Source organism: Diceros bicornis, chromosome X (genome assembly GCF_020826845.1).
Source record: "Diceros bicornis minor isolate mBicDic1 chromosome X, mDicBic1.mat.cur, whole genome shotgun sequence".
Lineage (NCBI taxonomy): Eukaryota > Metazoa > Chordata > Mammalia > Perissodactyla > Rhinocerotidae > Diceros > Diceros bicornis.
The window spans coordinates 43,103,550-43,129,481 of NC_080781.1; the positions used below are offsets into that span (position 1 = coordinate 43,103,550).

A 25,932-nucleotide genomic window follows, 5' to 3' on the forward strand; every position below is an offset into this window, starting at 1 on the left:
AGAGTTTGAGAAGGATAGGTATTAAGTCTTCTTTGAATGTTTGGTAGAATTCACCAGGGAAGCCGTCTGGTCCTGGACTTTTATTTTTGGGGAGGTTTTTGATTACTGTTTCGATCTCCTTACCGGTGATTGGTCTATTCAAATTCTCTACTTCTTCTTGATCCAGTTTTGGAAGGTTGTATGATTCTAAGAATTTATCCATTTCTTCCAGATTGTCGAATTGGTTGGCATATAGCTTTTCATAGTATTCTCTTATAATCTTTTGTATTTCTGAGGTGTCTGTTGTAACCTCTCCTCTTTCATTTCTGATTTTACTTATGTGTGCCTTCTCTCTTTTTTTCTTGGTGAGTCTAGCTAAAGGTTTGTCAATTTTGTTGATCTTTTCAAAGAACCAGCTCTTGGTTTTATTAATTTTTTCTATTTTTTTTTGGTCTCTATTTCATTTATTTCTGCTCTGATTTTTATTATTTCCCTTCTTCTACTGATTTTGGGCTTTGTTTGTTCTTCTTTTTCTAGTTCCTTTAGGTGCATTGTTAGATTGTTTATTTGAGATTTTTCTTGTTTGTTGAGATAGGCCTGTATCGCTATAAACTTCCCTCTTAGAACCGCTTTTGTTGTATCCCATAAATTCTGGCATGTCGTATTTTCATTTTCATTTGTCTCCAGGTATTTTTTGATTTCTTCGTTAACCCAGTCGTTGTTCAGTAGCATTTTGTTTAATCTCCATGTATTTGTGGCTTTTCTGATTTTCTTCCTATAGTTGATTTCTAGTTTCAAACTGTTGTGGTCAGAAAAGATGCTTGGTATTATTTCAATCTTCTTAAATTTATGGAGACTTGTTTTGTGGCCTAATATGTGATCAATCCTGGAGAATGTTCCATGTGCATTTGAAAAGAACGTGTATTCTTCGGTTTTTGGATGGAATGCTCTGTATATATCTACTAGGTCCATCTGTTCTAGTGTGTCGTTTAAGGCCAATGTTTCCTTATTGATCTTCTGTTTGGATGATCTATCCGTTGGTGTAAGTGGAGTGTTAAAGTCTCCTACTATTATTGTGTTACTGTCTATTTCTCTTTTTATGTCTGATAATAATTGCTTTATATATTTAGGTGCACCTACATTGGGTGCGTAGATATTTACAAGTGTTATATCCTCTTGTTGGATTGTTCCCTTGATCATTATGTAATGCCCTTCTTTGTCTCTTTTTAAAGTTTTTGTTTTAAAGTCTATTTTGTCTGATATGAGTACTGCTACCCCAGCTTTCTTTTCATTGCCATTTGCGTGGAGTATCTTTTCCATCCCTTCATTTTCAGTTTGTGAGTGTCTTTAGGTCTGAAGTGTGTCTCTTGTATCCAGCATATATATGGGTCTTGTTTTTTTATCCAGTCAGCCACCCTATGCCTTTTAATTGGAGCATTTAGTCCATTGACGTTTAAAGTAACTATTGATAAGTATGTACTTACTGCCATTTTTTAACTTTTTTTTTTTCTCAGTGTTTTAGTAGTCCTTCTCTGTTCCTTACTTCTTCTATACAGAATTGATGGTCACTTTAGTTTGACCTCTGTCTGAAAGCTGTACTCTTTAACTCCCCTCCTCCCTCCTTTTATGTTTTTGATATCATATCTAACCTCTTTTTTGTGCATTTGTATCCATTTCCCTCTTATCATGGAAATAGATAATTTTTCCTATTTGTGGTCTTCTCTTTTCCCCTTAAATCAGTCCCTTTAACATTTCTTGTAGCACTGGTTTCTTGGTGACAAACTCCTTTAATTTTTGCTTATCTGGGAAAATTTTGATCTCTCCTTCCATTTTGAATGATAACCTTGCTGAGTAGAGTATTCTTGGCTGTAAGTTTTTTCCTTTTAGCACTTTAAATATATCATGCCATTCTCTTCTAGCCTGTAAGGTTTCTGCTGAGAAGTCAGCTGATAGCCTTATGGGGTTTCCTTTGTATGTAACTTGACATTCTCTTGCGGCTTTTAGGATTCTCTCTTTATCTTTAATTCTGGACATTTTGATTATGATGTGTCTTGGTGTGGGCCTCTTTGGGTTTATCTTGTTTGGGGCTCTCTGTGCTTCCTGTACCTGGATGTCTGTTTCCTTCCTTAGGTTAGGGAAGTTTTCATCTATTATTTCTTGAAATAGATTCTCTGCCCCCTTGTCTCGCTCTTCTCCTTCCGGGACACCTATAACACGGATGTTAGTGCGCTTGATGTTGTCCCAGAGGTCCCTTGGACTGTCCTCACTCTTTTTAATTCTTTTCTCTTTTACCTGTTAACCTTGGGTAATTTCTTCTAGTCTTTCTTCCAGCTCATAGATCCATTCTTCTGTATCCTCTACTCTGCTTTTGAGTCCCTCTAATGAATTTTTCATTTCCAGTATTGTATTCGTCATTTCTGATTGGTTCTTTTTTATATCTTCCATTTCTTTGTTGACATTCTCACTGAGTTCATCTATTCTTCTCCCCAGATCAGTGAGCATCCTTAACACTCTTAGTTTGAACTCTCTGTCAGGTAGGTTGCTCATTTCTGTTTCACTTAGTTCCTTTTCTGGGGTTTTGTCCTGTTCCCTTACTTAGAATGTATTCTTTTGCCTCCTCATTTTGCCTCTTTCCCTGTGCTTGTGTCTACGTATTAGGTAGGTCAGCTATGTCTCCTGCTCTTGGATAGGTGACCTTATGTAAGTGATGCCTTAGGAGGCTTCCAGTGTCCTTCCCTCAGTTCTCAATGTTCCAGGGGTGGCCCCTATGTGGGCTACGTGTGTCCTTCTATTGTGGCCTGTTTGCTCTCCCTGTAGGCACCCAGGGAGGCTGAGTTATGCTCCTGGCCAGCTGTTGTAATGCTCAGCTGCTTGTAGTTGTTGTGGGCCCTTCAGTCTCTTTATCAGGTGTGGGGAGCCCCAGCACAGTTGGCTGTAAGCTCTAATACCACATTTATGTTGCAGTATTTCTTTTAACTGAGTAGGCCCCCAGCGTGGCAGGTTGTTAGGCTCAGGGCCTTACAATTGCTGTAAGCCTCTAGCCTATTAGGTCTCTTGTCAGCTCTCTGAGGATTGCAGCTGGGTGAGGCTGGCCTCAGGCACAGGAGCACCCAGTTGTTTCAGGCTTTGGAAGGTGGGGCAAACCTCCTATGTGGGTCTTTGAGAAGCACAAGTCTTCTGCAGCTGACAAGCCCTGTTGCCCACAGGTCCACACACACAGTCAACACAGTCCTGCCCCGTGTGAGCGCCCCGACCTCCCCAAGCGGACCCAGTCTCTCCACGGCGGGAGCCCCACACACTCCGCCACTGCCCCACACTCTCCACCCGCTCCTTGTGCACACCCTGCCCTGCTCAAGTCGGCTCAGTTGCCAGGCTGCAGAGAATCCAGTCACCAATCTATGCAGGCCCACAAGTTGCCTGAGGGCTTGTTGTTGGGTGGGGCCAGTCTCTAGGGTGGGCTGCCTGCCCTGGCTGAGCTGGATTAAATCGGTGCTCTAGCGGGTGGAGCAGACCCTGGGCTAGCAGGCCTCAGGGAGAACTCCAATGGCTTCTGTGTCAGCACGCCCACACCAGGCCACAACAATGGCCGCCGCCAATGTCCCAGTCCCTGGAGAGGTCTCACCCCTCACCGAGATGCACTCAGGGCCTATTAGGTGAGTCTCTTGTCACCAAAGCACTGTGCACCTTTCTTTCTGGTGATTTTAGGATGCTTTCTGGAACGGGTGAGTTTGTGTGCGGGCCCTTTAAGAGCCAGTTTTAGTTTCTTTGTGAACCGGGTTTTCTGGGGGTGCACCCCAATGCTTTAGTAGCAGGCACAGTCAGATATTATGCCGCTGGTCTCGATTGTGCTGGGTCCACAAAATGCCCACAGCGGGGGAGCTCCCCGGCTCAGGACCCCGCGACTCCAGGGAGGGCTGCGTACCTGTGAGCTGCTCCCGGCGGCCGTGAATCTGGCGGCTTGTGAAGGCGGCGTTTTTCGTCTCCAGAAGGGAGTCTCTGCCTCTTCTACCCCAGTTAGGATTGTCCGTTGTTGCAGGAGTTCCTCTTATCCAGTTTTCAGTTCTGTCTCAGGGGTAATTTTTCCACGAGTAGTTGTAAATTGGCTGTGTCCACGGGAGGAGGTGAGTTCAGAGTCTGCCTATGCCGCCATCTTGACTCCGCCCTGCCTACTTTATTTTTTTAAATGGAGCCATCAGTCTTGATCACTTTCAATTTCTTGCTTACATGTTTCAATTATGGCCTTATAAGAGGGTGACCTCATTAAATCTTGGTGATTTTACCTCCCAAATATTTCTTTTCTTTTCTTTATTTGTTAGGAAGATCAGCCCTGAGCTAACATCTGATGCCAATCCTCTTTTTTTCTGAGGAAGATTGGCCCTGGGCTAACATCCGTGCCCACCTTCCTCTACTTTATATGGGACGCGGCCACAGCATGGCTTGATAAGTGCTGCGGTGGTGTGCCCCCGTGATCCGAACCTGCGAACCCTTGGGCCGCTGCAGTGGAGCACGAGCATTTAACCGCTGCGCCACCAGGCTGGCCCCCTAAATATTTCTTGACTTGGCATTCTCATCATAATCTCTACCACCACTGCTCAGGTTCGGGATCTCATTTATTGCCTGGATTACTACAGTATTTTCCTAACTGGTCTCCCTATCTTCAATCGTGTTCTTTTCAAATTACCCTTCATAAAATGACCAGAATGATTTATTTAACATTCAATTCTAGATTACAGTCCTCGTTAAGATGGTTAAGTGCCTGACAGTCTTTGTTTCTCACTGAACACAATCATAAAACCTGGACAGAATGGATGGCCCAGCTGTTTGAGAATTCTGAAAAGTAAATAGCTGCAGGCAGATTGGAGAAGAATACCAGAATCTGAGGAACCAACAAACCAGTGGTGAGTTTCCCACTGTTTTTCCCCCCTCTTAGATTTGCCAACCTGAACTTAATGCAGCTGGAAACCTGGAAGTGAGCACTGTGGTACAGACAGAGAACTCCAGGAGAAGCCCTCTAGTTTTAGCTTAAGAAGTGATGGGGGGCAGCGGCCCCGTGGCGTAGCAGTTAAGTGCGTGCGCCCCGCTGCTGGTGGCCTGGGTTCGGATCCCGGGCACGCACCGATGCACCGCTTGTCAGGCCATGCTGTGGTGGCGTCCCATGTAAAGTGGAGGAAGATAGGCACAGATGTTAGCCGAGGGCCAGTCTTCCTCCACAAAAAGAGGAGGAGTGGCATGGATGTTAGCTCAGGGCTGATCTTCCTCACAAAAAAAAAGTGAGGGGGGAAAATCTCCCATTTTTTTCTTTATTTCTCTCTTTGCTCACATCCCAACCCCCAGGCAGTCATGCAGTGGTGGCAACAGTGGTAGCAATGGGAGCCTTCAGGAACCAATACTCTTGGAGGGGGGACACTTAATCTCTATTTGATGGAGCTGTGGCCACAAGAGGGCAGGTTACACACTGTTGCTTTTTTATCTTTCTGTCCTCCCACTGCTTGCCTCCAAGTGTGGCACAATTGCAGAAGTGAACAATTTCCGACTGGAGGACTGAAAGAGAAGTCCCAGGGGAGGATGTGGAGAGGTAGCAGCTTAGGAAAGTGATCCCGTAAAGTTTTTTTATGAGCTCCTGGATATGTACCACTAACCTGTGCATGTGTTGATCAGATACTAATTAGCATACCACAGAATTAGAGAACTGAGCTAACAGATACCCATCTAGGTTCCAGACTGACCACTTAGTGAAGCACACACCAGACAGATCTGAATAACACTGCAAAGTCTTTAAAAACTTAACTGATATTGGACCATCAGCCTACAGAAGGTTGCTGGGAATGTGTGACCTGAACTTAATCAGATTGACTGCTAAAGCAAAAATATGTTTTCCATACAATTTAAACAAGACCTAGAGCTTTATAATGTCATATTCAAAATATCCAGGATATACTCCAGAACTACCAGGCATTCAAAGAACCATAAACATCTCAACTTGCATGGAAAAAGACAACAGATATCAACGACAAGATGATGTGGATGTTGCAATCACCTGACAAAGACTTTAAATCAGCTACTATTAAAAACTCAAATGAACAATCACAAACACTCTTGGAACAAATGTTAAAATAGAAACTCTCATCAGTTAAATAGACGATATAAAGAAGTAGAAGCCAAGTGGAAACTTTACAATTGCAAAATCCAATGACTGAAATTTTTTAAAAAAAACCTCACTGGGTGGACTTTATAGCAGAAGTGAGATGTCAGAGGAAAGAGTCAGTAAACTTGAAGGTAGATAAATAGAAATTATGCAATATGAACAACAGAGAAAAAAGATTGGAGAAAAAGTAAACAGTGCCTCAGGGACCTGTGGGACAATAATAAAAGGTCTTTCAGTCGTGCTATTGGAATCCCAGAAGGAGAGCAGAAAGCAGTGCTAAAAAAATCTTTGAAGAACTATGGCTGAAAAATTCCCAAGTTTGGTGAAAGACACCAACATGTAGATTCAAGAAAACGAGTACATCCCAACCAGGATAAACCAAAAGAGACCCATAGATAGATGCATCATAATAAAACTGCTGAAAAATAAAGACAAAGAAAAAACTTGAAAGTATCCAGAGAAAAATGATGTAATATGCATACTGGAACAACAATTTGAATGACTGCAGATTTCTCATCAGAAACTGTAGATCAGAAGAAGGCAACAGAAAATTTTCAAGTGTTGAAAGATTCATCAACCTGGAATTCAATATCCAGCAAAAAATATCCTTCAGGAATGAAGGTAAAATCTAAAACACAATTTCAGATAAAGGAAAACTAAGAAAATTCATAGTAAGCAGACCTGCTGAAAAAGAATTGCTAAAGGAATTTCTTCATACAGAAATAAAAGGATACCAGAAGGGAAATTGGAACATTAGGAATGAAGGAAGAACAACAAAACTGGTAAATACTTGGGTAAATATAATGGACTATTTTTCTTCTCTTGAGTGTTGATTGAAAGCAAAAATTACAACATTTTCTGATGGGATTTTCAGTGTATGTAGATGTAATACATAAGAAAATGATGGGATAAAGTGGAGAGGGTAAAGGGCCCCATATGCTGGTAAAGTTTTTACAGTGCAATTAAAGTGGTAAAATACTGATTCTAGTAGACTGTGAAAAGTATGTATTTTGTAATCCCTAGAGCACCTACTAAAAAAATTATACAAAGAGATGTCCAAGTCACAATAGATAAATTAAAATGAAAAATGTTCAAATGTTCAAATAATCCAAAAGAAGGCAGGAAAAAGGAAACAGAGGAATAAGAATCAGAGGGACCAAACAGAAAACAGTAAAATGGCAAGCCTCAATCTAGTCACATCAATATTATATTAAATGGTATAAAACACATCAATGAAAAATAGAGATTGTCAGAATGGATTAAAAACACGATCCAACCATATGCCACCTACAGAAACTTCAAATATAGTTATATAGATAGGTTAAAAGCAAAAGGATGACAAACGATACCATTCAAAAACTAATCAAAAGAAAGTTGGAGTGGCTATATTAACATCAGACAAAGTTGACTTCAGAGCAAAGAAATTGCCGGGGTTAAAGATATTGATAAAAGTGTCAATTCACCAGGAAGACATAACAATCCTAAATGTATTTTCTCCTAATAATGGAAGCTTAAAATAGAAGAAGCAAAAATTGACAGAGCTGAAGGAAGAAATGGACAAATCTACAATTATAGCTTCAGTAATTGATGGAAACTAGCTGACAAAATCAGAAAGGATATTGAAGAAATGAACAACACCATCAATTAACTGAATCCCACTGACGTTTATAGAATACCTAACAACAGCAGGAATATACATTCTTCTCAAGTGCGCATGGAACATTGACCAAGATAGACTATATCCTAGGTCATAAAACAAGCCTTAACCAATTAAAATTAATTGAAATCATATATAAAGTCTTCTCTGACCACAATGTAATTAAACTAGAAATCAATAATAGAAAAATAATGGTAAAATCTCCAAACACTGGAAATTAAATAATACACTTCTAAATAATCCACAGATCAAAGAGATGTCCCAAGAGTGATTAGAAATATTTTGAACAGAATGAAAATGAAAATAAAGTGTATCAAAATTAATTGAATACAGCAAAAAGCAGTGACTTGAGGGAAATTTACAGCATTAAATGCTCATATTAGAAAACAAGATCTGAAATCAATAACTTAAGCTTTCACCTTAAACTAGAAAAAAACAAAATAAACTCGAATCAAGCAGAAGGAAAGAAATAATAAAGAGCAAGAATCAATGAAATTGAAAACAGAAAAAAAAAATGAAATGCAGAACTATTTGAAAAGATCAGTAAAATTGGTAAATTTCTAGCCTGGCTAAACAAAATGAGAGAAGATTCAAATTACCAATATCAGGAATGAAAGAGGAGAAATCATCACAGACCTCACATTCATTAAAAGGTTATTAAAGGAATACTAAGACTAACTCTATGCACATAAATTTGACAACTTAGATGAAATGGACCAACTTCCTTAAAACCACAAGCTACCAAATGTCATCCGAGATAAAATAGGTAACCTGAGTAGTTCTATAACTAATATACAAATTGAATTCATAGTTAAAAACCTCCCTCAGAAGAAATCTCCATTAGCAGGCGGTTTCACTGGAGAATTCTACCAAACATTTAAAGTAGAATTAACACCAATTCTATACAATGTTTTATAGAAAATAGAAAAAACCTTTCAACTTATTTTATGAGTCTAGCTTTACCCTGATACCAAAACCAGACAAAGTATGAAAAAAGAAGATTGCAGTCCAATATCTCATAAACATAGGCTCAAAGATCTTTAACAAATCGAATCCAGAAATAATATACTACAAACAAGTGAGGTTTGTCCTGGGAATGCTAGGCTGGTTCAATATTTGAAAATCAATTAATGTAATCAACCATATTAACAGTTTAAAGGAGAAAAATCACATATCAATTGATACAAAAAAGCATTTGACAAAATTCAACATTCATCCATGATAAAAAGGAACAACAAACTAAGAATAGATGGAAACTTCCTCAACCTGATAAAGGTTGTCTCCAAAAATCTACACGTAACATCATATTTGATGGTGAAAGACTGAATGCTTTTCCCCTAAGATTAGGAGCAAGGCCAAGATGTCCACTCTTACCAGTTCTATTCAACATTTTACCAGAAGTTTTATCCAGTGTAATGAGGCAAGAAAAAGAAATAAAAAGAGTGCAAATTGGAAAGGAAGAAATAAAAATGACTGTTTTTTGCAGATGATGTAATTATATGTGTAGAAAATCTCAAAGAATCTAGAAAAATGCTCCTAGGACTAACATGTTTGTTTAGCAAGGTCACAGAACACAAGGTCAACACAGAAAAATCAATCACATTTCTATATCCTGGCAATGTACAAGAAAATTAAAACTTTTTTTTAAAATTTTATTTGTTTTTTTGCCCCAAAGCCCCATTAGATAGTTGTATGTCATAGCTGCACATCCTTCTACTTGCTGTATGTGGGACGTGGCCTCAGCATGGCCGGAGAAGCAGTGCATCAGTGCGCGCCTGGGATCGAACCCCGGGCCGCCAGCAGCGGATCGCGTGCACTTAACTGCTAAGCCACGGGGCCAGCCCTAAAACTTTAAAATACCATTTATAATAGCTCCCCAAAACAAAATGCTTAGATATAAATCTACAAAAACATTTACAGAATCCATGTGGTGGAAACTGCAAAATGCCAATGAAAGAAATAAATTTAGAGATACTGTATTCATGGAATGGAAGTGTCAATTGAGTAAAGATGTCACTTCTCAAATTGATCTGTGTGTTTAACTCAATATCAATCAAAATCCCAGAAGGACTTTTTGGTAAATACAGGCAAACTGATTCTAAAATTTACATGGGCAAATGAACTAGAATAGCTCAGACTATTTTGAAAAAGAATAAAGTTGGAGGAATTACACCACCCCATTTGAAAACTTACTGTAAAGCTACAGTAAGGAATATGGTGTGGTATTGGGAAAGAGAAAGAGAGAACAATGTAATAGAACAGAGAGTTCAGAAATAGACCCACACATAAGTGGGCTGTTTGATTTTTGAGAAAGGTGCAAAAGCAATTCAGTGATAAAAGCAGTCTTTTCAATACATGATGTTGGAACATTTGGACATCCATATGCTAAAGAATGAACCTTCACCTAAACCTCATTCATTATACAAAAATTAACTCAAAATGAGTCATAGATCTAAAATTAAAACATAAAACTATAAAACCTTTAGATATCAACATAAAAGAAAATCTTTGTGACCTGAGGTTAAATTGGGTTTTCTGAGCAACTACACTATTGACATTTGGGGCCAGATAATTCTTTGTTGTGGGAACTTTCCTGTGCATTGTAGGATATTTAGCAGCATCCCTGGCCTTTACTCATTAAATACCAGTAGCACCCCCCGCCAAATTGTGACAACTAAAATGTGTCAAGACATTGCCCAATGTCCCTGGAGGGCATAGTCCACTCCTGGTTGAGAACCACTGAGTTAGAGGAAGAATTCTTATATATGACATGAAAAGCACACTCCATAGAAGAAAAGAAATGATGAATTGTTCTTTTTATAAAAATGTAAAACTTTTCCTCTGAAAGATATTAAGAGAATGAAAATACAAAGTGTGGACTAGTGGAAGATATTTGTAAATCATACATCTGACAGAACTTGGATCCCAGATATATAAAGAATTCTGGGGTGACAGCAGCATCATGCTGGAGTGAGCTTCCCCCATTGAACTCTCCCCCTCTAAGACACAACAAAAAGGACATTCATATTCCAACAGAAGTTATTCACACAATGCAAAGGACATCTGAGGCACCCATGCAGCCATACATCCGAGGGCTGAGGTGCTGGAATCCCCAAAGGAAGTGGAAGGAGGTAAGAGGAGCTCCCTTCACTCCCCAACAACTGTGACCCTGAGACTGAGACCATGCTTCTCTCGGGAGGGGGGGAGCGGGGCAGGGGCAGCCCTCCTCGGGTAAACCAGTGGTCTCCAAGATCCCTCACAGCCCATGGGGAATCCCCCCCTGGAGAGAGTGGAACTGTTGTGAGGATACTTTCAACAAGCTAGCCCTTGAGGAGAGCAGAGAGCAACAGCGAAGCGAGAAACCCCTGGGATTGGGGAGGTGAAAGTAAGCGCCCCTCCCCCCCACCTGCCCCATGCTTCAGCACAGCGGCCCTGCAGCCTCAGCTCAGCAGTGCTTCAGCTTGTCCCTGGCCCCAGCACCAGTGGCAGTGGCATTCCTGTGCCCAGGCCCCAGAGGCGGTGGCTCCCTGGAGCCATGGCACCAGCAGTGGTGGCAGCATGCTCACACCCCGGCACCAGAGGTGGTGCCTCCCTGGAGCCCTGCAGCCAGCAGTGGCAATGCACCAGCACTCTGGCACCTGCAGTGGTGGTGTGCCTGCACCCTGGCCCCAGTGGCCCTGGCTCACTGGTGCCCCAGCCCCAGCTTCTGTGGTTTGACCATGCCCCAGCCCTAGCTCCTTCAGCTTGACCGTACCCCGGCTCCAGCTGCCTTGGCTTGGCCGCACTCAAGCTCCAGCTGACTTGGTGCCAGCTACTTTAGCCCAGCTTTGCTCCAGTTCCAGCTTCTTCAGCCCAGCAGTGCTCCAGCTCCTGCTTCTTTGGGCCAGCCACACTTCAGCTGCAGTCACTTCAACCCAGCCACACTCCAGCTCCAGCTGCATCGACCCAGCCATGCTTCAGCTCCAGTGGTTCCCATGCTCCAGCTCCAGCTGCTTCCACTCAGCTGTGCTGAAGCTTGGCTGCCCTCCAGCTCCAGCTACTTTGGCCCACCTGCAGCCAAGCCCCAACTGCTTCAGTCTAACTGTGCTCCAGTCCCAGCTGTTCCCACGCTCCAGCTCTTCCCGTGATCGAGCCCCAGCAGCCTCTGCTCAGCCACACTTCAGTTCAGCTGTGTTTCAGCTCAGCTGCAGGCCGACCAGAGCACCTGTGGATTGAGGCAGGCACAGAATACACAACTCTTGACCCCCACCCAGTGGCAGCAAGAGGAAACTGTGGCCAGATATTTTCACTATGAGGAAAAATATGCCAACATCAACAGGCACTATGCAAAAATATATTAAATCTCCAGACCAAAAGGAAAATGACAAGCACCCAGAAATCAACCCTGAAAGCACAGCAATGTATAACCTTAATGACAGAGAATTCAAAATAGCTATTATAAAAAAGTTCAATGAAATACAAGAAAACACAGATAGACAATTCAATGAAATCAGGAATTTCTTCACAAAAGTGATTGAAACTATAAAGAAAAACCAGTCAGAAATCTGAGAGATGAAAAACACAATAGAGGAGATAAAGACAAATCTGGAAGCCTTAAGCATCAGAGCTGACAATATGGAGGAAAGAATTAGAAATATTGAGGACAGCAATGCAGAAATGCTCCATATGGAGGAGGAAAGGGAACTAAGACTAAAAAGAAATGAAGAAACTCTCCAAGAAATATCTGACTCAATTAGGAAATCCAACATAAGGATTATAGGTATTTGAGAGGGAGAGAGGAGGGAAAAAGGAGCAGATAACTTGTTCAAAGAAATAATAGCTGAGAACTTTCCAAACCTGGGGAAGGAGCTGGAAATAACAGTGAATGAAATCAATAGATCTCCTAAATATATCAACATGAAAAGACCCTCTCCAAGGCATATAGTAGTAAAGCTGGCAAAAGTCAATGACAAAAAATATTAAGGGCAGCTAGACAAAGTAATAACAATAATAATAATAATAATAATGTACAAAGGAATTCCTATCAGGCTCTCAGCCGATTTCTCGACGGAAACTTTACAGGCTAGGAGAGAGTGGAATGACATATTCAAAATTCTGAAAGACAAAATCTTTCAGCCAAGAATACTCTATCCAGAGAAAATATCCTTCAGATATGATGGAGAAATAATAACTATCCCTGATAAACAAAAGCTAAGGGAGTTCATTGCCATAAGACCCCAACTACTAGAAGTGCTCAAGAAGGCCCTCACACCTGAGAAAAAAAGGAGACAGGGGATACAAAGTTTTGAACAAGGAGGAAAATATGTTGACAAAACCAGAAAAATTGCAGCTCTCTATCAGAATAGATTAGCAAACAGTTAATTATAAAACCAAAGTTCAAGGGAAGGAAAACACCAAAAATAAATATAACCTCATCTCTTTAAACACAAACTCACAACACAAGATGGAATAAGATATGACAACAATAACTTAGAAGGGGAAGACGAAGGGGATCAAATCAACTTAGTCTAAGGGAATAAGAGGCCACCAAAAAATGGACTATCACATCCATGAGATTTTTTATACAAACCTCATGGTAACCACTAACCAAATATCAGAACAGAGTCACACATGATAAGTAAAGAGAAAACTAAGAGCACCTTCATACAGAACTACCAAACTGAATTGATAGTCCAAAACACATGGGACAAGAAACAAAAGAAATGCAAAAGAACTGGAAAATGAGCAATAAAATAGCAACATTAAGACCTCATATATCAATAATTACCCTAAATGTAAATGGACTGAATTCTCCAATCAAAAGACACAGAGTGGTGGGATGGATTTAAAAACAAGACCCAACAATATGCTGCCTCCAGGAAACACATCTCAGCTCTAAAGACAAACACAGGCTCAAAGTGAAAGGATGGAAGACAATACTCCAAACTAATGGCAAACAAAAGGAAGCAGGTGTTGCCCTACTTATATCAGACAAAGTAGACTTCAAGATAAAAAAGGTAGTGAGAAACAAAGAGGGGCAATATGTAATGATAAAAGGGACACTCTACCAATAAGACATATCACTTATAAATATATATGCACCCAACACAGGAGCACCAAAGTACATAAAGCAACTATTAACAAACCTAAAAATAGATATTAACGACAACACAATAATAGTAGGGGATCTTAACACCCCACTTACATCAATGGATAGATGATCTAGACAGAAAGTCAATAAGGAAATAATGGACTTAAATGAAAAACTCAAGGAGATGGACTTAATAGATATATAGAGAGCACTCCATCCAAATCAGCAGATTACACATTCGTCTCAAGCACGCATGGAACATTCTCAAGAAGAGACCATATGCTGGGAAACAAGGCATGTCTCTATAAATTTAAGAAGATTGAAATCATAACAAGCATCTTTTCCTACCATAATGCCATGAAGCTAGAAATCAAGTACAAGAAGAAAACCAGGAAAGTGATACAGATGTGGAGACTAAACAAACATGCTACTGAACAACCAATGCATCATTGATGAAATTAAAGGGTAAATCAAATCATATCTGGAGACAAATGAAAATGAAAATACACTGTACCAACTCATATGGGATGCAGCAAAAGCGGTCCTGAGATGGAAACTCATAGCAATACAGGCCCACATTAACAAACAAGAAAAAGCCCAAATAAGCAACGTCAAACTATGCCTAACAGAATTAGAAAAAGAAGAACAAAGCCCAAAGTCAGCAGAAGGAGGGAAATAATAAAAATAAGAGCAGAAATAAATGAAATCAAAACCAAAATAACAGTAGAAAGGATCAATGAAACAAAGAGCTGGTTCTTTGAGAAGATAAACCAAATTGACAAACCCTTAGCCAGACTCACCAAGAAAAAAAGAGAGAAGTCTCAAATAAATAAAATTAGAAATGAAAGAAGAGAAATCACAATGGATACCACAGAAATAGAAAAAGATTATAAGAGAATACTATGAAAAACAATATGCCAACAAATTGGATAATCTAGAAGAAATGGATAGATTCTTAGACTCATACAACCTCACAAAACTGACTCAAGAAGAAATAGAGAATCTGAATAGACCAACCACAAGTAAAGAGATCGAAACAGTAATCAAAAACCTCCCAAAAAATAAAAGTCTGGGACCAGATGGCTTCTCTGGAGAATTTTACCCAACATTCAAAGAAGATTTAATACCTATCCTTCTCAAACTATTCCAAAAAATAGAGGAAGATGGAACACTTCTTAACACATTCTATCAGGCCAACATCACCCTGCTACCAAAGCCAGACAGAGACAATACTAAGAATAAAAATTACAGACCAATATCCCTGATGAATATAGATGCAAAAATCCTCAACAAAATATTGGCAAACTGAACACAGCAATACATTAAAAAGATCATACACCATGATCAAGTGGGATTTATACTAGGGACACAGGGATGGTTCAACATCCACAAATCAATCAATGTGATATACCATATAAACAAAATGAGGAATAAAAACCATATGATCATCTCAATAGATGTAGAGAAGGCATTTGGCAAGATCCAACATCCATTTATGATAAAAACTCTCAAAAAAATGGGTATAGAAGGAAAGTACTTTAACATAATAAAGGCCATATATGACAAACCCACAGCCAACATCATATTCAATGGGGAAAAACTGAAAGCCATTCCTCTGAGAACAGGAACAAGACAAGTGTGCCCACTCTGACCACTCTTATTCAACATAGTACTGGAGGTTCTGGCCAGAGCAATTAGGCAAGAAAAAATGAATAAAATGAATACAAATAGGCAACAAAGAAGTGAAACTCTCACTGTTTGTAGATGACATGATATATATAGAAAATCGTAAAGAATCCATTGGCAAACTATTAATAAGAGTCAACAACTACAGCAAAGTTGCAAGGTACAAAGTCAACTTACAGAAATCAGTTGCATTTCAATATGCCAACAACGAGCTAACAGAGAACTCAAGAATACAATCCTGTTTACAATTGCAACAAAAAGATAAAATATATAGGAATAAATTTAACCAAGAAAGTGAAAGACCTATACAATGAAAACTATAAGACATTATTGAGTGAAATCAATGATAACATAAAGAAATGGAAAAATATTCCATCCACATGGATTGGAAGAATAAGCATAGTTAAAATGTCCATACTACCTAAAGCAATCTACAGATTCAATGCAATCCCAATCTTAATCCCAAGGACATTCTTCATGGAAATAGAGCAGAAAATACTAAAATTCATATGGGACAACAAAAGACCCCAAATAGCTAAAGCAATCCTGAGAAAAAAGAACAAAACTGGAGGCATCACAATCCCTGACTTCAAGAGCTACTGCAAAGTGATAGTAATCAAAACAGCATGGTACTGGTACAAAAACAAACACACAGATCAAGGGAACAGAATTGAAAGCCCAGAAAGAAAACCTCACATCTACAGGCAGCTAATCAACAAATGAGCTAAGAACATACAATGGAGAAAAGAAAGTCTCTTCAATAAACGGTGCTGGGAAAACTGGACAGCCACTTGCAAAAGAATGAAAGTAGACCATCTTCTTTCGCCATACACAAAAATTAACTCAAAATGGATCAAAGACCTGAAGGTGAGACCTGAAACTATAAAACTCCTAGAAGAAAATATAGGCAGTACACTATTCATCATTGGTCATAAAAGGATCTTTTCGAATTCCATGTCTACTTGGAAAAGGGAAACAAAGGAAAAAATAAACAAGTGGGAATTCATCAGATTAAAGAGCTTCTACGAGGCAAATGATACCAGGATCAAAATGAATAGGCAACCCACCAGCTGGGAAAAAATATTTGCAAACCATGTATCAGACAAGGGACTACTCCCCATAATATATAAAGAACTCACACAACTGAACAACAAACAAACAAACAACCCAATCAAAAAATGGGCAGAGGAAATGAACAGACACTTCTCCAAAGAAGATATACAGATGGCCAATAGGCACATGAAAAGATGTTCAACATCACTAATAATCAGGAAAATGCAAATCAAAACCACACTAAGATATCATCTTACACCCATTAGAATGGCTATAATCACCAAGACAAAAAACAAATGTTGGAGAGACTGTGGAGAAACGGGAACCCTAATCCACTGCTGGTGGGAATGCAAACTGGTGCAGCCTCTATGGGAATCAGTATGGAGATTCCTCAAAAAATTAAAAATAGAAATACCTTATGGTCCATCTATCCCACTACTGGGTATCTACCCAACGAGCCTGAAATCAACAAGCCAAAGAGGCTTATGCACCCCTATGTTAATTGCAGTATTATTCACTATAGCCAAGACATGGAAGCAACCTAAGTGTCCCTCAACTGATGAATGGATAAAGAAGATGTGGTATATATATATACAATGGAATACTACTCAGCCATAAAAAAGACAAAATCGTCCCATTTGCAACAACATGGATGGACCTTGAGGGTATTATGTTAAGTGAAATAAGCCAGAAAGAGAAAGATAAGCACCACATGATTTCACTCATAAGTGGAAGATAAACGAACACATGGACAGAGAGAACTGTTTGGTGTTCACCAGGGGCAAGGGTGGTGGGGGTGGCAAAAGGGGTGAAGGGATGCATTTATATGGTGACTGACAGACAATGATGTACAACACAAATTTCACAATAAAGAAAAAAAAACCTGTAAAAAAAGAATTCTAAATACTCAAGCAATGAGCAAATGAAAAACACGATTACAAAAAAAGGGAAAAGAATTTGATCGGACACTTCACCAAAGAGGATTTAAGTATGACAAATACATAAAAAGATGTTCAACATCATTAGCTATTAGGGAAATGCTATGATGAGATGCCACTAAACCACTATTAGAATGGCTAAAATAAAAATTACTGAATTTCAAGTGCTGGTAAGGATGTGGAGCAAGTGGAACTCTGAAATTTTACTGTTTTGGATGTAAAATGGTACAGTGACTCTGCAAAATAGTTTGGAAGTTTCTTTTCAAGTTAAATATGCATTTAACTTGATATCCATAGAACCCAGCAATCCCACTTCTGGGTATTTATCCTAGAGAAGTGAACACAATAACCTGTAAATGAATGTTTATAACAGCTCTATTCATAGTTGCCAAAAACTGGAAACAACATAAAGGTCCTTCAATGGATAAATTGATAAACAAACTGGTAGATCCATACAATGGAATACTATTCAGTAATAAAAAGGAACAGATTATTGATACACCTGACAGCTTGAAAGAATCTGAAAGGCATTATGCTGAGTTAAAGAAGCTTGTCTCCAAAGGTTACATATTCTATGGCATTCTTGAAAGGACTAAACTGTAGAGATGGAAAATAGATCAGTGGTTAGAGGTAGGGTTAAGGTGTGGCTATAAAGGAATGATGCAAAGATTTATGGGGCAGTGGAAACTGTTCTGTATCCTGATAGTGGTGGTGGTTACAAGAATGTCTACATGTGTTAAAATTCGCAGAATTATACACCAAAAGAAGAAAAAGCAATTATATTTTTTGATAATTTAAAAGAGACATTCAATTCTGCCGGTACTTCATTAGCCTACAGGTTGTAGTCTAAACTTCTTAACAGGAAGTACAGGGCCACCCTGGTGGTAGCTCCTCAGCAACAGGGCTGTTTCCCTCATAAAGCCTAAGAATGTAGTTTTTTGTGTGTGTGTGTGAGGAAGATCAGCCCTGAGCTAACATCCATGCTAATCCTCCTCTTTTTGCTGAGGAAGACCGGCTCTGAGCTAACATCTATTGCCAGTCCTCCTCCTTTTTTTCCCCCCCCAAAGCCCCAGTAGATAGTTGTACGTCATAGTTGCACATCCTTCTAGTTGCTGTATGTGGGACGCGGCCTCAGCATGGCCGGAGAAGCAGTGCGTCGGTGTGCACCGGGGATCCGAGCCTGGGCCTCCAGTAGCGGAGCACGCACACTTAACTGCTAAGCTATGGGCCGGCCCAAGAATGTAGTTTTTATGGGGTTAGACTGAAATGTTGTTCTGAAGGTCACAACTGTTTTGTCTCTAAGTAAGAGACAGTTTTTAGTATTGGAATGTCAAGGATATAGAAGATCCAAGTTCTCACTTTCGTGTTGCATTTTGTGGAATCCTGATCTAGTACAGTCTCAGTTGCCTACCTATGAAATGTGACTAATAACTGGCTCCACCAGGGTCACCATTAGTAGGGCAGAAATTGAACCATTTTTGATCCCGTACATAACCAATTTTGCATCTGAATGGAACACTCCTTCCCCTTCTAGAGGGGAGAGGAATGTGTGATGTATGTGTTAGGGGAGCAGATTGTATTGTCAAAAGTTTTTCAAGGTGCTTTTTGCATCTATTTAGCAGTCTGGGCTGTACTCTTCTACCTCACTTCACCTCCCCAGTAAATAATTCATTTCATTGAAATCTGGATCCTGCAGAGAATTGGCTTCTAGAACAAGTACACTGGCAGGTATTTCTGCACAGGATTGTCCTGAGTTGCAGCTAAGTTTTAGAACCTTTTGTGGCAGCCCTTTTAGTGTTATAACCACCCTGATGAAGATTCTTGGCTTGTGCTGCTGCTTTCCTCCCTCATATCCCTACATGCATATGGCTTGTTTAGAGCTTGGATGACCACCCAAGCCCACCCCCCATTTCCACCACCATTCAGCTCCCTCCATGCTGAGCTAAATGATGAGACACTAGTGTTGATTATGTTTATCCATTTATTAAAATATTTTAAGAAGCAAAACTGTATTAACTTTGAGGACCAGTGTTCCATTTGGGGGCGGGGAGGAGGAATAGGCACACTTTGTGGACCTTTTCTTTCAGCTTTTTTCTATTAACCCATAACTACCCTACTTCCTCCCCCAACCAGCCCCTGGCCCTGCTGCTCATTTGCAGGGGCCTCTGAGGAAACAAACACAGACTAGAAAACAACATGGATTACAGATTAGCAGACAAATAGACAAATGCAATTCCACAAACCATATAGTCAGTCAAGGTCCTTTACAGGATGGAATGATGCTAATGGATTTGGTTGCCTTGGTATTAGTTTCTACCTTTTATGAAAGTAAAATTCTTTCTTCTCGTGTCCTGAGGGAAGATGATGTTGACCCCAACTGTTTCTTCTGATCAACATTTAACCTGATTTATTAAGTTGAAAATCTTTTCCATATTCTTCCTCTGCCCTTTTGGACACAGTACAGGCCCTTTTTGGAGAGGGGACTGATAGCTGTTGACCTGTATTAACATCAGAAGCAGTTGATCCAAGTCTATTGGTGTTCTCCTTCCCCACCATTCTTCTAGCCAGGAATTGGCCACCTAATCAATTCCTCAGAAAGCACTACCAAAGATGCAACCAAACCCCAGAACTGTGGCTCTTAATGGCATCTCTGAACATAATTGAGATGGATATTGGGTGTCTGGTCCCACCATCTGAGCAACGGAATTACTGCAAGTAGTTAACAATGATGTCCTGAAAGGAGCTTATATTTCCAGAGGCTAAGCCAACTCCCTTGAGAAAGAGATCACCACTTCTTGCTTTGTTTCCACGCTAGTACATGCAAGAAGAGGTGTTAAGCAAGTTGTCTTCTTTTTGGGAAGCAACAGGTAAATAGGCAATTTAGGAGGTAACCAAGCGATTTAGCAAACCACACCTGCTCCTGGGCCTCATCACTTATCAGTTCTGCTCCATAAGTTGACTCTAGCCCCAATCCTAGTGGTTTCATTCAATATCATTCTGACTCAGGGTGGGAGGACAGGGTGGCTGAAAGGGAATCTAGATGGTACAACAGAGCAACAGTAGCATTACAACGTACAAAGATATATAGTAAGTCAGCAAAGAAAGCACAAGAGATGGAGGCCTATTGCAGTTTACTATCATTGGTGATAAAAATAATTACAAGACACAGCCCTGCTTAGGCACTTCCAAGATAAACCCTCTCCCAGGACTTCCTTCTGTTTCCTTAAATTTTCTCATTTAGAAAATTTTCCATTTTGGAAAAGGTTCTTCTAAGGAAAATGCAACTTGGTTCCCAACTCTGTGAGTGTGTGCAGGTGTTAATGTGTGCAGCCACAGAAGAGCCAAGTTGGGCTGCAACGGTGACTTTGCTGATTTGATCTAATACCTCCTTCTGGAAAGAAAGAGTGTTGCAGAGAAAGCTAAAGACACAGCAACAGCACACTCCCCACTCAAATACATACAATAAGTTAACATATTCTGATGCTTAAATAAGTTTTAAATGTTTTCTCTCATCTTTTTCCATTAACTTTCTTCTCTAGTTGTAGAGCTAAGACTTTTTTGTTTGTTTGGCACAGCAATCAGACGTTTGGGGACTATCCCCTTGTTAGTATTTTTCTCCTCACCCCTGCAGAGGTGGAACACAGGTGGCTGGTTTAAGTGGGCTAAGCTGGTGGAGTTCCAGAGCTGAGAACCAGTGCTTGAAGTCTGGATGGTGCACCTCGATGAACCAGCCATTGGACCGAGTCAGGTAATTGAGCACGCTAAATCGGTCTTAGAAGTGGGGAGAGGCCAGTTTTCTGGCTTTCTCTTGATAAGTGGGAAGGGACACCTATCCAAAGGAATGAGTTGAGGGGTGTGGTGGGGATACAAGGCAGACCAGAGAGAACCTCTCTGGATACTGGAGTTTGATTAGATTTGCCTGACTGGGAGCAGGCATTCAAAAAAATGCTAATTGGGATTTGGAGCAATTTTGGCCTAGTTTGTTTTCATGAAAAATTTGGAAGAAGGACCATGGGAGAAGCAGAGGCTTTTAGCCTCCATTTTCCCAGGCCCGTGTTCTTTCTGGTTACTCTGAATGTCCCTCTGTACTCAAAGGAAAGGAGCAAGATGGGAGATTCAAAGGTGATTTGGGGACTGACCTAACAGCTTGTCCAGAAGATGCAGGCCAAGATGGAGCTTGTGGGGAAGTTTCTAGGCTGTGACTTGCCGTCCCTAGCTCAGGCATCTAAGTCACAGAGCTCAAGGCCTGGTTGCTCCATATAGTCTTTTTATTGGGAAGGGGACAGCACAGACTGGGGAAGTTGCTGATGTAGAGGCCAGGACAAATAAAGCAATAAAGGCAGCATGCCAGTTTAGCCCCTTTCTCTAGGGCATTGGTGTTTTTGTTCCCCTCTCCATGGCCTGGCTCAGAATTTTAAGGGGGTGTCAGAATCAGCTGAGCTATAGGTAGATCCCAGCCACTTCTAAGACGCTGAAAATGCACCAAAAGATTAGAAGCTCCACCAAGAACTAGGACAGTTGGTAGAGGCATATGTGTATGTGTAGGGTAATGGGGGTGGGGTATGGGATAAGGGTGGGGAGGGATTCCTGGGTTAGCACAATAAATTATAGGGTCACTTAGAGGTCGAGTTGTATTTTCAGTTCTTAAAAAAAAAAATATATATATATATATATATATTTTATATATACATCTTTATGTCTCTATACATAATCTATACTGCAGCACAGCGGCAAAACATTTAGTTAAAAAATCCAGCAAGAATGCAGGCAAACACTCCATGGAGGCATGCAGGCTAGGATCAAGGCAGTAGAAGCCTGTATGGTTGCCATAGGGGTGAGTCCCAACCAATGGGCCCACCCAGCCACCAGAGCACCACCTGGACATGTGCAAAGACATACATGCACACATGAAAAAACAAAGGGTTTGCAGAGAGAGCAGTCATCATGTCTACAAGAAAAAATTTCACATGGTCATTGAAACAGATAAGTGGACAAGCCTCCAGGACCTAGTTCTCAGCTTAATAAGCCAACTAGAAGAGATCTCCCTTGAAGCTGCAAGTTGTAACTGGCAGGTATTAGGGGAGAAACACAACCAAGCCTGGCTGTCCTGACCCTCTCCTCATCTCCCTGAGAGTATTTCTTTCTTTCATTCATTCCCGAGCATCAAGTTTGTCTGCCAGTCAGAGAAAACCATTCATAAACTCCCTAAAGAGGTGAACTCCCTTGAATCCTTTGTAGATCCCAGGCCATTCATAAAGAGCTTATCCTGATTAAGTACTATTGTTGCTCAAGATGTACAAAGAGAAGAAGAACTGAACAAGACAACTCGAAACAAGAATCTTTGGCCCATGAGAAAATGTAAACCTCTAAGGAGACCTGATTGAGTCCAGGAAAAATGTATTAGTGTAAAGAATTGGAGGATCTTTCTTGGTGGTGCTCATTTTTGTTCTGAAATAATTTACTCTAGCCTGTATTGAGGTTTCAAGAGTTTTTTTAGTAGACTTTCTAAATATTTTGAGTTCTCCTTTCAGCTTTCAAGGGTTACAGTTGAGATCTTGATGACGTTGGAGGATCATCATCTTTTGCTTCATCGTCACGTTTTCTGCGATGCCATAAATTTCCTTCAGAGAGAAAACAAGTATAGAAATAATGAGGTTAGCACATTGCCAGATGCCCAAATGTATGGACCCTAAAGGGAGCAAACAAAGAGTCTGTTAGGAGACAGACTGGTTTGTTCCTATGGTACCAACCATTTCTGAACCATCCGAGAAAACTAGCTGACCCCATATGAGCCAAACACAAATGGGATGAGTTCTCAGAACCTGATAATCCATGGAACTACTATTAACCCCTTTAGAATCTCCAGAAAGACTCTCAAACACCATGGTCTCTCAACTGGCAGAATCTTAGGAATCAAACCAGTTGAACCAAACTTGAGAAAACACAGCTTAGTCCAGGAGATTCTCTCTTGGCATCTGTGTAAATTCTCAGTTCCTCAAAAACAGAACAAACTGCCACCCTCCATCCCATTTCCCTATGTCCACTACTGCTGTATCTCTCAAGCTTCCAAGTTGTCTAGGCCCAAAATTTAGGAGAGACCATTGACATCAGAATTGGCATAACTGACAACTCTAGGAGAACCTTCTTTCGAGCCTCACTGACATATCAATAATGCTTAAGTCCAATTCTGAAGAAGGGATGGAGCCAAAATTCAAATAATGAAACATAGAAATTTTGCATTTCCAGGGACTTACTATAACAGGGAATAAAAGGGTTTAGATAGGTCATGGAACCTGTTTCTGACCCTGTAGGTACCCAGCACTGACACCCCCAACGCATCTCAATACTGCTTTCTGGAGCGGGACCAAAAACTTGTAGTTGTATTTGACTGGGAGAGAGATCTAAGTATCACTATTTTGTCATACCTTATCAAGTGAGGACAGGAAGGGGTCAGGCAGAAAAGTAACCACCTGTTCTCATTTTTCTCTTCAGCTGTCTATATCAGAGACCACATAGCAAGGTTCCTTCTCAGGTTCTCTCCCTACCAATGTCCATATCACTTTCTAACTCACACCTTGTCCTAGAGACTACTTGGCATTGCTTAAGGTTAGCTCCCAGCTTGCCTCCTCCTCCCTCCATCACCACCATACCCATGAACATTTCTAATGGGAGCTTTAGGTCCCTAGGAGGTACCCAGGCTGCTGGGGAAGTCTGCATGATCCCTATGCCTGTGGGGTAGACTTACCGATAAAACCCTGGACTCTTCGGCCTGATTTAGGCTTGTCTTCCTTTTCTAGCTTCTTCTTCCCCAATTTGGGGAACTTAACTTTCAATCCGAGGCTTCTACTGTCAGTGTCTGAGGATTTTTCCTGGGAAACCACAGCAAGAGGAAGGTCAAAATGTTAGTTGCCTAACATTCAGAAACAATTCCTAGAGGCCTGGCAAGGTGGTGAACAAGGATGGCTGCAGAAAGCAGGCAGATCTGCTATCTATCCAAGTGTGGGAGACATCCCTAATCACTAGTCCTATGACCTAGGAAGGCAACTTATCTTTATCAAGATCTGTGCTAGGTGCGTTGCTAGATGCTTTAAAATGCTCTCGTATAAACCCAAAAAAACCTTGCAAGGTGGCCATTATCATCTCTATTTGAGAAATGAGGAAGCAGAGGCTCAGAGAGGTAAATTATGTCACCTGAGGTCATGTTGCTAGGGATTAGGGTGTGATTGCTAGGGCCACTGCTATCTCATATGGCACCTCTGCATGAATTAGAAAAAAGCACCCCTTCCTTTAGACATATGGTTTGGTGAGCCCCAACTCACTCCCTTGGCCAAATACTTTCATATAGGGAAGAACCTGCCTCCCAGGCCACCTGTTTCCCTGTCTGAAATACAAAGAGGGTTCTCTACACATTGCTCTTAATTATGAATGTGGGTGGGTTATCTGCTGTACAGATCATGAAGGCTCTTTAATTCCAGCTCAGCCTCCCAGTCCTCTCACTCCTGCTAAAGTGTCTTGTTTTACTACTGGTCCCAGTAAGACAGAATTCCAAGATTGACTTTGTTGCCAGAAAGCCCAGCCAAACACATTCCAAGAAACTTGGATTTTCTTCTCTTCAAGATTATTTATACCTCCGATCTCCTCCATTAGAAGAAGAGTGTAAACCCATCCTCCTCCTCTTTCTGCTCTGACTCCCACTTACCCTATCTCCTCTAGGCTACGTACACTGGCCTTCAGAATTGCCTTTCAGAAGAAACCTAAAGGTAGGGCACAGGACCTTTTCCCTCAGCCAAAGCCTTGGAAAACCCAATGAATAATTGATTTTCAAACTGCTTTCCCCCACCAAAGTGGATCTGAATCTTCTGTGGCCTTAAGGTGAGCAGGTGTGGGGTCAAGTGAATGAACAACATCTTCCTGGCTTTCTTTCAATCTACTCTTCCCTTTTTTAGAGCTTCACTTCTTCCTCTTTATGGAAATACTGAAGCCCAGAAAAGAGATTATGCCCCAGGCCAGGTAGACTCACATACTGAGACTCTTTGTCTCATTTCTCTCAATATCCAGGCCATTTGCCTAGCTCAGGAGCTTGATGAGATATAGCTGAACTGAGTAATAACAGAAAGGGGGTACTATAAGAGTTTGCTTCCTTTTCTGCATAACAGCATGTTTTCCTCCCCTAGAGGGCTACTGATCAAGAGCAGCAAAGTCATCAGCAAAGGCATATGAGAAAGTTATTAAATCCTTTAAGACCTGAATTTATATATGGCTTTTTCTCTGAAATGGTAGCCTGATTGGTGCACTAGTCCAAACATGCCTGTATGGCTTACTCACATGCATATAACTGGTGTATGGAGCCAGAAAACAGGTATAATGAGTAGGGGAACCAGAGATTCCTACAGGTTGAAATGAG

The 25,932-nt window shown here is 40.7% G+C and overlaps 1 protein-coding gene and 1 long non-coding RNA gene across 4 annotated transcripts in view; one reads left to right on the forward strand and one right to left on the reverse strand.

The window, feature by feature from the left end:
* Window positions 1-4,473: 4,473 nt before the first annotated feature.
* On the forward strand, window positions 4,474-25,460 carry LOC131400987 (uncharacterized). Its single transcript, XR_009217492.1, has 3 exons — window positions 4,474-4,877; window positions 21,160-21,276; window positions 25,242-25,460. It is a non-coding gene; the product is annotated as an uncharacterized LOC131400987 (long non-coding RNA).
* DGKK (diacylglycerol kinase kappa) overlaps window positions 23,002-25,932 on the reverse strand; it is a 117,897-nt gene continuing 114,966 nt past the window's right edge. For all 3 annotated transcript variants that reach the window (XM_058535875.1, XM_058535876.1, XM_058535874.1), the window contains 2 exons: window positions 24,274-24,397; window positions 23,002-23,149 (listed from right to left, as the gene is read on the reverse strand). In XM_058535875.1, coding sequence (XP_058391858.1) covers window positions 23,070-23,149; window positions 24,274-24,397 — 204 coding nt within the window. In that variant the 3' untranslated portion in view covers window positions 23,002-23,069. The remainder of the gene's footprint in view (window positions 23,150-24,273; window positions 24,398-25,932) is intronic.